This window comes from Schistocerca cancellata, chromosome 11, assembly GCF_023864275.1.
Source record: "Schistocerca cancellata isolate TAMUIC-IGC-003103 chromosome 11, iqSchCanc2.1, whole genome shotgun sequence".
In the NCBI taxonomy this organism is placed as follows: domain Eukaryota; kingdom Metazoa; phylum Arthropoda; class Insecta; order Orthoptera; family Acrididae; genus Schistocerca; species Schistocerca cancellata.
The window spans coordinates 92,093,660-92,107,706 of record NC_064636.1 but is presented as its reverse complement, the minus strand read 5'-3'; the positions used below and the strand labels follow the sequence as shown (position 1 = coordinate 92,107,706).

At 43.4% G+C, this 14,047-nt stretch overlaps 1 protein-coding gene across 1 annotated transcript in view; it reads left to right on the top strand.

Moving 5' to 3' along the window:
• The window catches only part of LOC126108628 (tonsoku-like protein), a 32,277-nt gene extending 26,479 nt beyond the window's left edge, over nt 1-5,798 (top strand). Inside the window, exons 5-6 of the mRNA XM_049913940.1 lie at nt 4,123-4,245; nt 5,214-5,798. Of these exons, the coding sequence (XP_049769897.1) occupies nt 4,123-4,245; nt 5,214-5,748 (658 nt within the window). The 3' untranslated portion in view covers nt 5,749-5,798. The remainder of the gene's footprint in view (nt 1-4,122; nt 4,246-5,213) is intronic.
• Nucleotides 5,799-14,047: the final 8,249 nt, after the last annotated feature.

Below are 14,047 nucleotides of genomic sequence, written 5' to 3'. Positions count from 1 at the left end.
GGGTAGATCAAGGGTGGTCATGCAGACTAAGTGAGAACCCCTGATCCTAAAGGTTGGCGGTTGGACGCGGGGAAACTCACCCACACAATGAAACAGACAATTTTTACGAAACGCCTATACCTAGCCTCAGATTCGGTGTCGTACAAGAATGGAACCGACGCCAGAAAGTATAAGGTTAACGCTAGAAGATCACAGAAAAATCGTTCACTGAAGTGCCGCTCTTAGAACGCAAGATCAGTCTACACATCTGCAACTGTGAAGGTACCAAATGAAGAAGTGTATACTGACACTACAAGAGGTGAGATTTCCCACAGAACAGATGCATCAAGGTAAGTTCTGCAGCTACTTATGTAGTGTAAATAAAGCAAATAAACATCAACTAATCGTTGTTTTTGTACTAGCCAACAAGATAAGAGAAAATATCATGAATTTCAAGGCTGCCAATGAAGAATATGCTGGTTATAAACGGAAGGAAAGTACTATAACCAAAAAATAGTCTCATATGATGCACCTCCATAAGATAAACATGACAGTGGAAAAGACATTTTCTACAGAGACCTGGAACCAGTATTTGAAGATGCACTGCCGTACAATGTAAAAGTGTTCCATGGTAATGCCAATGCCAAAGTAGGAAGAGAGGTCCTTCTGACACCCTACACTGGCCCACATATTCTACACAGTCCCTCCACCGACAACAAATAAGACGAGTCATTCGAACAACTTCAGATACCCTAAGGATAAAGAGTATTTACTTTCCTCACAAAAACATTTATAAGACAACTTGGAAGCTGATCACACAGAACACTCAGAACTAAACAGACCATGTACTAGTGGATGCTACACATGGAAGAATTGCTGAGAACGTAGTATCTGAAAGAGGTGCAGAAATAGGATCAGACCAGTATCTTTTGTTGACCACTATTCATTAAAGAATGGACTGAAGTACTTGTGGGAGAAGTGAAGCAGACCCAAAAATAAATGCTGATCTACTGAAAGAGGGTCACATTAAGGACAGACATCCAATTGAAATTCGAAACAGTTATGCTGCCCTGGATGAGGACAGACATCATGTAGACACGCCAAGGTCTAAGCTCAAGTTTGGAACCAGACAAAACAAGATTAGGTGCTTAAATCGATAGAGAGCAAAAGGAGAAGCCGACCTTGCTTTAATGGTGGTTGTAGAGACAGAGACGACAAGAGAATGGCAGCAAAATTGATATGGATGGCAATCGACCAAGATGAAAGATCATGATTTGGATGGAATGAAATGGCTAGAGAAGCAATAACAGTCTTCCAAATAGAAAATCGAGAACATCTAAAGAGCAACATAACATAGGCAGCAAGGCTTAGAACACTGGGCAATACAAGAAACTTTTACAGGGCAGTCAGGTTCTTCAAAAAATGATATAATGAAAGGATTGACATGATCAAAAGTCAAGTAGGACAAATAATAACACTTAAACGAAAGCTATGGTGGAATGGAAGAACTATTTCGAAAATCTGCTGAATGTGGACCAAACCATCAACAGCATTGCGACAGTAGATGAAGAGGAAGAAGAGGAAGAGGAGGAAGAAGAATTGCACAGAGAAAATGAAGTGACAGTACCAACAGACGAGAATGAACTACTGGGCATGGAGGAATTGTCATAAGAATGTTGAAGAGAGGGAAGGCACCAGGAATCGATAGCTTACCTGCAGAGATGCTACGAGAGGGAAGAGAGATCCTACATGAGACAGTGTATCACCTAATCCGTTTAATTTGGTGGAGAGAAAGAATCCCAATAAAACGGAAAAAGTCTGTTATCTGCCCATTATTTATGACAGGAGACTAAATGAAATGCGACTCCAGTATAGGATTTACCTTTGTATGTACAGCTTACAAGATCTTGAGGAAATTCTTGCTGAAGGGAGGTGTAACCAGTGAATCTTGCAGATTTTCCTTCTTTTAGGACTTCATATATCACATTTCTTGCAATTACTAATGCGTCTCTAATATTCTCGGTATTGGTGAAACCTTTAGATGGAAATAACCTCTATTGTATATTACAGCACAGCGCAAATATTACCTTCTAGTCTAGTTCCTAGTAATACTCATAAAATTCCTTTCTTTTTGAGATGTATCAAAATGTTCATGCAGTATATAATGAGCCGCTTGACAAACTGGAATTCTCGTCATTGAGGCAGTATACTGCCGGAGCTATTTCTCCTTTAGATGTATCAAGGTTCAAATGCTTCAAATGGCTCTGAGCACTATGGGACTTAACGTCTGAGGTCATCAGTCCCCTAGAACTTATAACTACTTAAACCTAACTAACCTAAGGACGTCACACACATCCATGCCCGAGGCAGGATTCGAACCCGTGACCATAGCGGTCACGCGGTTCCAGACTGTAGCGCGTAGAACCGCTTGGCCGCTCCTTTCGGCTGTCAAGGCTGTACTCTATTTCCATAACTACATGTGAAAGTTAATGTTTGAATGAAATACATATCACCATTTCTGTCTTTTCGAGACATCCCATTACTAACACGTTATGTTCAAATATAATTCTGTTTGCATTATTCAGGTGTATAACATAGAAATGCTCTTGATAACTTAAGAAGGGTCTATGTCGTAATACCTACCTACTGTTTTCTTCACTGCACATGCTTCATACATTAAAATGCACACACACACACACACACACACACACACACACACACACACACACACAGACACACACACGCACACACAGACACACACACACACACACACAGAAAGAGAGAGAGAGAGAGAGACAGAGACAGAGAGAGAGAGAGAGAACTATACATGCCACAACTTCAATAATATAGTCTTCATTTGATACATGGACGTCTGCAACGTTTGCTTTCATTTGCCCTTACTACATTTCCTTCATAATTAGTGGCAAATGGAAATTTCTTGTCTAATAGCACTATCACACAAAGTCCTCTTACAGTTGTTCCCACATATCAACTCATTACATTCAAACTTACGTCAAGTGGCTCACTTGGAATAGTTCCTTTGTCAAGCCATTTATACTATATCTCCATCTTGCAATGATAAAATGCGGCAGTCCTATATTTCATATTTTCTTACTTCAAACAAGAGCTTTAAATAATTAATCGCTGATATAATTATTGATATCTTTCTCTCTCTCTCTCTCTCTCTCTATATATATATATATATATATATATATATATATATATATATATATCCTTCTGTGATTTCTATCTTTCAGTTTCCAGAACTTAGCTTGTTCCTACTCCTTGCTGGCAGTAATCACAGACCACTTTCTACGTATAAGCACCATTTCGTCTTTGCAGAAATATACTTTGTCTGTAGCATTCTCTATCTTCTTTGTCATTAATTTTGTTATATTGACTCCTTCATCCCTAACGAAATCTTCTAATCGCAGTCTCATATATATAATCACACTGAATACAATAATGAAATACAATTTTTTTTAATTTCAGTGAAATGAATACCTCTGGTAAGCTGTCATTCAGAAATGTATAAATTCAATGTCTGTCATTACTTTACTGGTTTTACTCGCACACTCGTACAACTCTTCAGTCACACGATGTGTTACATTTGCCTATTCAGTGAGACTGCTCGTTGGTCAGTATGAAACACATCTATGTATTGAGCATTATTTCAATTTCTGTAGTAATATTTCTAGTGGCAGATAAATGTTTGAATGGAATAGCTTTATAATATCACAAATTCCGCGCCCCTTCGTTCTCTTAATTTGTGTCCCAGCTGATTTGAGAACCTACTGTCCCCCAGGTTACTATTTCTGCCTCGTACAGCCCAGATGCTGAACACACGAGCTGCAAACACCATTCGATGATCATAGTACGACTTTATGTACATTTAAATCCGTCACTCCAGCCTGTATCCGGTCCACTGTCTGTGCCTTTCGTTTGTGCTTTATTTTTGTACAAACTGTTGTTTGGTAACGTGAGCTGCAGGTATGGGGTCATTCGTCTTAGTGGACCCACAATTGTCGTTCGCCACATGTGTACTGTTACTGGTGTGGACAGTCCCTCCGTAGAACTGTCGGTAGTGAGCTGCCCTCTGGCGCCCACGTGGACACACTTACCGAGCAGCGTCTGTCTGTGCAGTGTACCAGCCACTCAGCCACACGGCGACCAGAGCGACCGCAGCGGGACTCCTGCCGCGGCTGAGCCGCCCACAGCTGTCCGCCCCACTCCCCCACCTGGTGACACCGGCGCCTCCTGCATGTGGTGAGTTCCATCACTTCGAGTGTACATTCTCCACATCCACGGTACGACTTAGTGGTTGATTTGCTCATTAGAAGTGAGGCCGCCACTTGCGAATGACATGGCATTTTTCTCAGTACAAACGTTGGTGGGTTGACCTCTACAATCTGTTCAAGAAACCAATATGCACTTCGAATGGTGGTCCATACAAGCCATTGAAACTATAATTTACTTTCGTAACCTATGGGGTTTGTCGTTGCCTCCAGACACATCATAGCAACAAAATTGTAGGTTAGAGTGTGTACACATGTGTGTGTGTGTGTGTGTGAGAGAGAGAGAGAGAGAGAGAGAGAGAGAGAGCAGTTGCATGTCTGTATACTTGTCACTGTGCAACCACATTTGCCTGTGAAAGTTCTGTGTAGGGGCTGGAAACTGGAGTTTTATCCCTGAAACATCTCTAACATTCGGACTTCATGGTGTCGATGGAAACAATAGCTCTTTCTGCTTGACTGGGTTGTGTAGAAATTGGCAAATATATGGGCTGAACTTTTCCTACCATGACAGGATATTTTCTTTAATCATTTGGAGACATAATTAATATTCTGTGCCATATTTGGAAGTGTCAGAACCGATTTCTGCACAAATAGGGCTACTGTTGGCTTTGTGAAGCCTCTTTTTCAGTGGAGGACAACGACTGCTTGATAGTGGCATCAAGAGTTCAAAGGAAATCAGCGTCAATTATCCATGAGACATAATGTGATGACTGAATTTCTGGAGAGGTGGAACGTAGTAATTTTTATTGAAGACTGTACCTTAACGTACACAGACTTCCACACTGTTCTGCATCACAGAAGGGAGATAATTGTAGATTTTTCTTCTGTTAGTGGAGATTATTATTTTTAGAGCTGGTCACAGTTCAGCTTCAATGATGATATTCTCAATCAGGAGTGTGCACTGAGAGAAAATTTTCGGAATATCTTTGTTGTGAGCAGGACTCTTTCTCAAGAGGAGAAGGACAGGAGGCTGATCGAGGCTGCTAAGCAGGGGGCCGTGGAGGAGCTGCAGGCGTTGTTGGCGGCTGGAGCAAACGTGACGGCGAGGTCTGAGTACAGGCAGACCACTGCCCTCCACTGGGCAGCAGAGAGAGGAGACGTCGAGGTGGTCAAGATGCTGCTGGCCGCTGGGGCAGAGGTGGACGCCAGATCCACCCAGAATCAGGACACACCTATGATCTGGGCTGTGTGGAATGGCCACGCAGATGTGGTGCGGCTGCTGGTGGCGGCCCACGCCGACCTGAGCGCCGCAAATGAGGGCGGCCTGACTCCGCTGCACTGTGCGGCAAGGCGGGGATACCCAGAGGTGGCGAAGGTGCTACTTGAGGCTGGGGCTGACCGGTGGGCAACAAGTAATGACGGACATACACCATTGGACGTCGCCAGGCTACACAACTTCCCAGAGCTGATCCAAATACTAAGCCCATCTACTAGTTTAGCACACCTCTCTGCAGTAAAAAGACTGAGACTTTAGCTGTATGACTGTTTGCTTTTTTAGTAAATAGATACAGAAAATTAACCTTGTTTGTATCTATCTTTATGTAGTATATATAACTGCTATACCAACATCAGTACAACAGTGACAGAAGGAGATGTCTATAAACTAATGCACAGGTTAGTTGCCTATAGTGATAGCTCAACAACAATAGAAAAATTTTCGTTACTTATACACACTAATTTCCTACAACATCTGATTGCTAAAAAGGTATTTGTTAGATGCGTGGGTGGTGCTTATTAACTACTCTAAAATTAACTATGTGTGGATTTCTAATATATAAGCCTTACAATTAGGAATGCCTCTTTGCTTCAGATCAAACTATGAATTTTCTTCCACGTCAGACATACAGATGGTGCAATATTTTGTGTATGTAGTTACAGTGTGATATTAGTAGCGATAAGGACACCATATTAGTTCTCACTGGGGAAGCTGAATTTACTCAAATGTATGCAGGAGAGATGGTTTCATTACAAAGTGGTTTGCATCAATATTCACACTCTTGTATGTGCTTACCACCTGAAATCATAATATAAGTATTAATTAAAAACAACTGTAGAACAGACTGTTATCACAGATTACCTGAATAGATATGATGCTGCTGTATCAGGTAAATTGGATATCCCTGTCATATTATAGGGTACAACAGCCAATTATTCCTTTCTCTGTATTTACCTTCTTTCCATCTTCAGTTCATTTCACTCAACCTAGCGTCATATCGGTATATCGCCAGCCAACATGCCATGCCACAACTCTGGTCAGACAGGTACCACTGCCAACAGTGTCCTCACTGAACAACTGGCAGTCTGCCGAATTACGATTCGCAGAAACTCTAAAACTGAATTAGGAAATTGTGTAGGCAGTCCAGTCAATAACTGAACAAATCATATCACACATCAGTACTCTACAGGAATAGAACCCAATTCTGCTAATAATATATTAAAAATGGCTATGCAGATAGAAACAACATTGCACTTTGCCAAAATAGATAACGAAAAATGTGATCAGCAATCTCAATCGTTAAATGGAGTACTGCCACTGACTACCAGATGGTAGCTACTGCCTGCCTTGCAAGTTGTATTGTGCTGGCAACATAATACAATACTCTTGGGAACTGACTGTTAAAAATAAAGTGTTCTTAATCTAAGTTTGTACCAAAGATCCATTTTGTTTACAGTAAGAAAGGCTGAAACGTGTCCAGACGCAATAATACAGTTAGAAATGATAGGTAGTATATGCAAGAAAGGAAATGAATACCAGCATCTTCTTTATATTGCTGTGTCTACTTTACATTATAAAACTAAAGTTCTTGGAAGTATCGTACATGACACAGGAGACTGATTGTCAACTATGAACACAACACAGCTATGTGTATTTACAAATGAAATGTTACACACATCACGTAGAATGATGGTATTGAGGTGCTAATGAAAATAATGGAAGAAGGGAGTACAATTTTTTACTTTGGCGTATAAATCAACTGAATGCTTCTAATTAACTCTATGTTTTGTCAAATACTTCAATTTTTTGGTATGCATGTTGATAGAAATCATAGAGCTTGCCTTAGTCTCGTTTAATGTTGCAATTGAATAATTCTCGTGAATTTACTAAAAGTTTATCTATCTTGTATTGGAACAGGCAACGACAGCTTTAGGCAGTGAACCTTCAACACATCAGTGTCTTGATACAACCATACTACTTACACACATCAGTTAGGCAATAAACTGCCTCAGATTCATATGTTGATGAAACCCTTTCATTTAAAAGATTCTTCAGAGTTATTTTTGGGGCAGATCACTCACATCTCTAATGTACAACGTACATTTGGCACATAGCAAATATAAATTACACTCATTGAAAGTATATCTCCAAAAGAATAACCGCCGCCAAGTTAACCTGCATGGATTTCAAAGACATCAGTTATGCTGATTTCTATTGACATTTTCTCACATCACAACGTCGAAGTAAATGACTAAGGCAGTCATATAGATGCATTATTACCTGACTTCCAAAAATCATTTGACTATGTTCCACAGCAGCACTGACACTATTTCATCAAAAGCATCCAGACACCCACAAAAACATACATTTTTCGTATTAGGTGCGTTGTGCTGCGACGCAAGTAGTCATTCTACATCATGAGAGAGCAGAATGGGGTGCTCCACGAAACTCACGGACTTCGAAAGTCGTCAGGTGTTTGCGCGTCACTTGTGTCATACGCTTGTATGCGAGATTTCTGCTCTCCTAAATATCCCTAGGTCCACTGTTTCCGATGTGATAGTGAAACGGAAGTGTGAAGGAACACAAGCGCACGAAAGCGTCCAGGCCGATCTCGTCTGTTGACTGACAGAGACTGCCGACAGTTGAAGGGGGTCGAAATGTGTAATAGGCAGACATCTATCAAGACCATCACACAGGAATTTAAAAGTGCATCAGGATCCACTGCAAGTACTATGACAGTTAGGCGGAAGGTACCAGAACTTGGATTTCATGGTCGAGCGGCTGCTCATAAGCCACACATCACGTCTGTAGATGCCAAACGACGCCTTGCTCGGTATAAGTAGAGTAAACATTATACGATTGAACAGAGGAAAAATTTTGTGTGGAGTGACGAATCACAGAATACAATGTGGCGATCCGATGGGAGGGTGTGGGTATGGCGAATGCCCGGTGAACATCGTATGTCAACAGTACAATTCGGAGGTGGTGGTGTTATGGTGAGGTCATATTTTTGTTCTGCATGGCACTATCACAACACAGGTCTACATTGATATTTTAAGCACCTTCTTGCTTCCCACTGTCGAATAGCAATTCGGGGATGGCGACTGCATCTTTCAACACGATCGAGCAGCTGTTCATAATGCACGGCCTGTGGCGGAGTGGTTACACGACAATAACATCCCTGTAATGGACTGGGCTGCACAGAGTCCTGACCTGAATCCTATAGAACACCTTCAGGATGTTTTTGAACGCCGACTTCGTGGCAGGCCTCACCGACTGACATCGATACCTGTCGTCAGTGCAGCACTCCGTGAAGAATGGGCTGCCATTCCCCAGGAAACCTTCCAGGACATTGAACGTGTGCCTACAAGAGTGGAAGCTGTCATCAAGGCTAAGGTTGGGCCAACGCACATGTTGAATTCCAGCATTACCGATGGAGGGCGCGACAAACTTGTAAGTCATTTTCAGCCATGTATCTGGATTCTTTTGATCATATAGAGTATTTGACATCAAGGCAGGATTAAACATTTGAACAGATCAAATGTCTAAACTATTTACTAAATACTTAAAGTACAAAAGTACAAAAGAAAGATGGCGTCTCTTTGTTTCACCATACCACTTATCAGAGTTTGGACATCAGTCATTTCTTCTCGATGAATTATCATGGGGAGCCCATTCAGATGTGACTCGCTAGTTGTATTCTTTAGGTCTGACTTGAGCAACAGGGCTCATCAGTGGCCGTTGTCACTGGCAGAGATGGCAACGACAGTAGAAACGGAAACACACTAGCATGGGTCTGACGATCGTAGACTGACAAAACTTTCATTGTGTTTTCAGGCAACTGCTCCAGCCAACTTTTCATATCTTTGGTCTTGATCATCATCATGTGAAGAAAATTGTCACCATAGATTACAGCAGTCTTGTGGTAAGCCTTGCTCGTATGGTTTCTGAAATATTGAAGAGCATGATTCCACTTCGAAAACTTGTAGGTTAGCAGGGCTCCAAAATTTTGTTGACTACCTTTATCCAAACTTGTCTTAGGGAAAACGCACAGTACTTACAAACAGCACCGTCCTCTTTGGGAGAGTATACCAACGATATTGGCCACTTTGCAAAGTGAGGGGAATTTTGCAATTTCCAATGGGCAGAAAAATACCTTGAAAATTTGTACCTCCATATGGTCGTCAACGTTTTCGTTACCTGATAGCACCCAATCACTTATTTCATACTTGGTGGAGCCTTGTCGGATCTTGATGTGCTAGTGAAAGATGTTGATTTTGCTTCAGGACACTACAAAGGTGATTCTGAATTAGTAATAATGCTTCTGTTGTTTGAAAACAGGAGCTGTGGCAAATGTGGTGATTCGACCATTTTCATGGCCTGAGAGAACAGAGTTTCTCTAGCCATGATGTTCTGGAGAATCAGTTCGGAATGCTTACAGCATTCCTTTTTCTTTTTTTTTTTTTGCGATGCATTGTATCTTAGGTCTGAAAACCAAAATTTCATTATGCTGGTCTCAATAACACTACTTTTCATAACACTGTCATATGGAGAGTTTAACTACTGGTAAGACAGGGAATCGTGTATGAATGAAATCAGAACATTTCCTGCTGTACACATGCTCTGAAAATGAGTCAAAAAAAAAGGAAAAAGATAAGTAGAATCACGCCGATGACCGGCGATTCTCTTTTGGCCTGAGATTCGTTTAGAAACAGTCAGTCGTTGACTTATTTTAGCAGCATACAACCCCCTTCTTAGCCCACCCGGCTAGCCGCGCGGTCTAACGAGCTGCTTCCCGAGCGGGAAGGCGTGCCCGTCCCTGGCACGAATCCGCCTGGGGGGATTAGTGTCGAGGTTCGGTGTGCCGGCCAGCCTGCGGATGGTTGCTAAGGCGGTTTTCCATCTACCACGTTGAATGCAGCTGGTTTCTCTTATTCCGTCTCAGTTACACAGTCTCCACCTGCGTGTACACCATCACTACCACACAAACATTGGGGTTACACTCGTCTGGTACGAGACGTTACCTGTTTCGGTGTGGGGCGGCGGTGGGGTGGTTGGACTGCTGTGGCCTGGTGTGGGGTTGTGAGCCTCTCCGTCGTTTCTAGGTCCCCGGTTTAATACACAATACATACCCGCTTCTTCACATGATTTTAGCTCTCGTTTTCTGCCCATAGTATTACAATACAAGACGTCTATAGTTTCATATTTCGAGACGGTACATAAACCCCGGATCCCCCCTTAAATACGCCACTGCCCCCTTTTCACATGAAAACCCATAGGTGACCCTGATTCCGTACATGAACTGTGAGTGACCAGATGTAGTATCCTTCCGCCTAGGTGAGCTAGTGTTGGTGTCTCTACCATTGTTGTTGTTGTTGTGGTCTTCAGTCCTGAGACTGTTTTGATGCAGCTCTCCATGCTACTCTATCCTGTGCAAGCTTCTTCATCTCCCAGTACCTAATGCAACCTACATCCTTCTGAATCTGTTTAGTGTATTCATCGCTTGGTCTCCCCCTACGATTTTTACCCTCCACGCTGCCCTCCAATACTAAATTGGTGATCCCTTGATGCCTCAGAACATGTCCTACCAACCGATCCCTTCTTCTGGTCAAGTTGTGCCACAAACTCCTCTTCTCCCCAAGCCTATTCAGTACCTCCTCATTACTTATGTGATCTACCCATCTAATCTTCAGCATTCTTCTGTAGCACCACATTTCAAAAGCTTCTATTCTCATCTTGTCCAAACTACACTCCTGGAAATTGAAATAAGAACACCGTGAATTCATTGTCCCAGGAAGGGGAAACTTTATTGACGCATTCCTGGGGTCAGATACATCACATGATCACACTGACAGAACCACAGGCACATAGACACAGGCAACAGAGCATGCACAATGTCGGCACTAGTACAGTGTATATCCACCTTTCGCAGCAATGCAGGCTGCTATTCTCCCATGGAGACGATCGTAGAGATGCTGGATGTAGTCCTGTGGAACGGCTTGCCATGCCATTTCCACCTGGCGCCTCAGTTGGACCAGCGTTCGTGCTGGACGTGCAGACCGCGTGAGACGACGCTTCATCCAGTCCCAAACATGCTCAATGGGGGACAGATCCGGAGATCTTGCTGGCCAGAGTAGTTGACTTACACCTTCTAGAGCACGTTGGGTGGCACGGGATACATACGGACGTGCATTGTCCTGTTGGAACAGCAAGTTCCCTTGCCGGTCTAGGAATGGTAGAACGATGGGTTCGATGACGGTTTGGATGTACCGTGCACTATTCAGTGTCCCCTCGACGATCACCAGTGGTGTACGGCCAGTGCAGGAGATCGCTCCCCACACCATGATGCCGGGTGTTGGCCCTGTGTGCCTCGGTCGTATGCAGTCCTGATTGTGGCGCTCACCTGCACGGCGCCAAACACGCATACGACCATCATTGGCACCAAGGCAGAAGCGACTCTCATCGCTGAAGACGACACGTCTCCATTCGTCCCTCCATTCACGCCTGTCACGACACCACTGGAGGCGGGCTGCACGATGTTGGGGCGTGAGCGGAAGACGGGCTAACGGTGTGCGGGACCGTAGCCCAGCTTCATGGAGACAGTTGCGAATGGTCCTCGCCGATACCCCAGGAGCAACAGTGTCCCTAATTTGCTGGCAAGTGGCGGTGCGGTCCCCTACGGCACTGCGTAGGATCCTACGGTCTTGGCGTGCATCCGTGCGTCGCTGCGGTCCGGTCCCAGGTCGACGGGCATGTGCACCTTCCGCCGACCACTGGCGACAACATCGATGTACTGTGGAGACCTCACGCCCCACGTGTTGAGCAATTCGGCGGTACGTCCACCCGGCCTCCCGCATGCCCACTATACGCCCTCGCTCAAAGTCCGTCAACTGCACATACGGTTCACGTCCACGCTGTCGCGGCATGCTACCAGTGTTAAAGACTGCGATGGTGCTCCATATGCCACGGCAAACTGGCTGACACTGACGGCGGCGGTGCACAAATGCTGCGCAGCTAGCGCCATTCGACGGCCAACACCGCGGTTCCTGGTGTGTCCGCTGTGCCGTGCGTGTGATCATTGCTTGTACAGCCCTCTCGCAGTGTCCAGAGCAAGTATGGTGGGTCTGACACACCGGTGTCAATGTGTTCCTTTTTCCATTTCCAGGAGTGTATTTACCGTCCATGTTTCACTTCCATACAAATACTTTCAGAAATGACTTCCTGACACTTAAATCTATAAAAAAAAAATAAAAATAAAATAAAAAATACGGTAGTCTCTACCGTAGGCAAAAGAAAAAAGAAAAAAAATACAGCGCCATATGGGACACATACGGACTTCTGTCAGCCACTATGGCAGCCACCTCCCCAATAAATACCGGCTAAAAGTAGTCTTCTGCTGAGGCTGATACTTGTATTCTAGTGGATAGTGACCTTATTCCCAAGGCGTCCGAGAGTCCCTACAGGAAGATTACGGTGTGCCTCCCGATTCAAATTAAGTATCTTGTAAAGTTAAGTTACGGTGATGACTGATAAAACGCATTGTCCGTGGGTCAAAATGTAAATGACAAATTACCGATTCTGGTTAAACACAAACTGTGATTATAATACAAGCCTACTGACTGAACTCGATTAACAGGACCGTGAAGGGCAAAAAACGTAAGCAAACAAAAATCACTAGAAAAATGACAAAATAAAAATCAGACACTGTCATCATAATGTACATCCAACGATTCCATTTGAGACGAAAATTTCAAAACAGTAGCTGTGTTCCATGTAGGCAGTATTACGAAAGTTATCTGTATGTCTTCAGCGATGGTCTAGTTACTTGAAATACATTTTGAAAACCCACTTTTAAGTGGAACTACTACATGGTAGTACTTGCAATCGGATCTCAGTATCTGGCGAGTAGGGTTTGCGGAAGCGGGCAGAGCGGTAAGTGTCTGCTGCTGCAGGTAGAGGTGGTCGGATATGGCGGTGGGACAGACACTAACTGAGCTCCATATAATGTAAGTTTGTAGTGTATGTTACGCAGGCAACAGAAAACTTCGTTTCGAGCTTCCTCAAGCTCCTTACAACCATACAGCTTTTCTGAACTGTGGTAGAAGATAACCCTCGGGATTGGCCAGCAAGCGCATCATTAGGGGAAAGTCGAGAAAGAGTATGCACTTAGTGTTTAACCGCTCATATCTAGTAAATGATATAGTTAAAACCAACTTTTCTCTTCTTTTTGAGTCATCAGTCCTCTACTGGTTTGATGCCACCCGCCATGAATTCTTCTCCTGTGCCAACCTCTTCATCTCAAAGTTATTGTCTGTTAATACGCTGTATAAACGTTTTCTGTGGCAGACATATCACGATGTATGAAAATCCCTCTAGTGGTTAAGTTCTTACGATCGCTGCGCGCCTATGCAACATCCTGGCGGACGACCCAACAGAGGGTGCTGATCATTGATCTGTTTTTTTTTCAGTTATTTTGTCATATAGACATTTTTATTCTTCATAGGTAATTTATAGGTTGCTACAAGCAATGTATTACGTATATTTTATTTTTGACCGT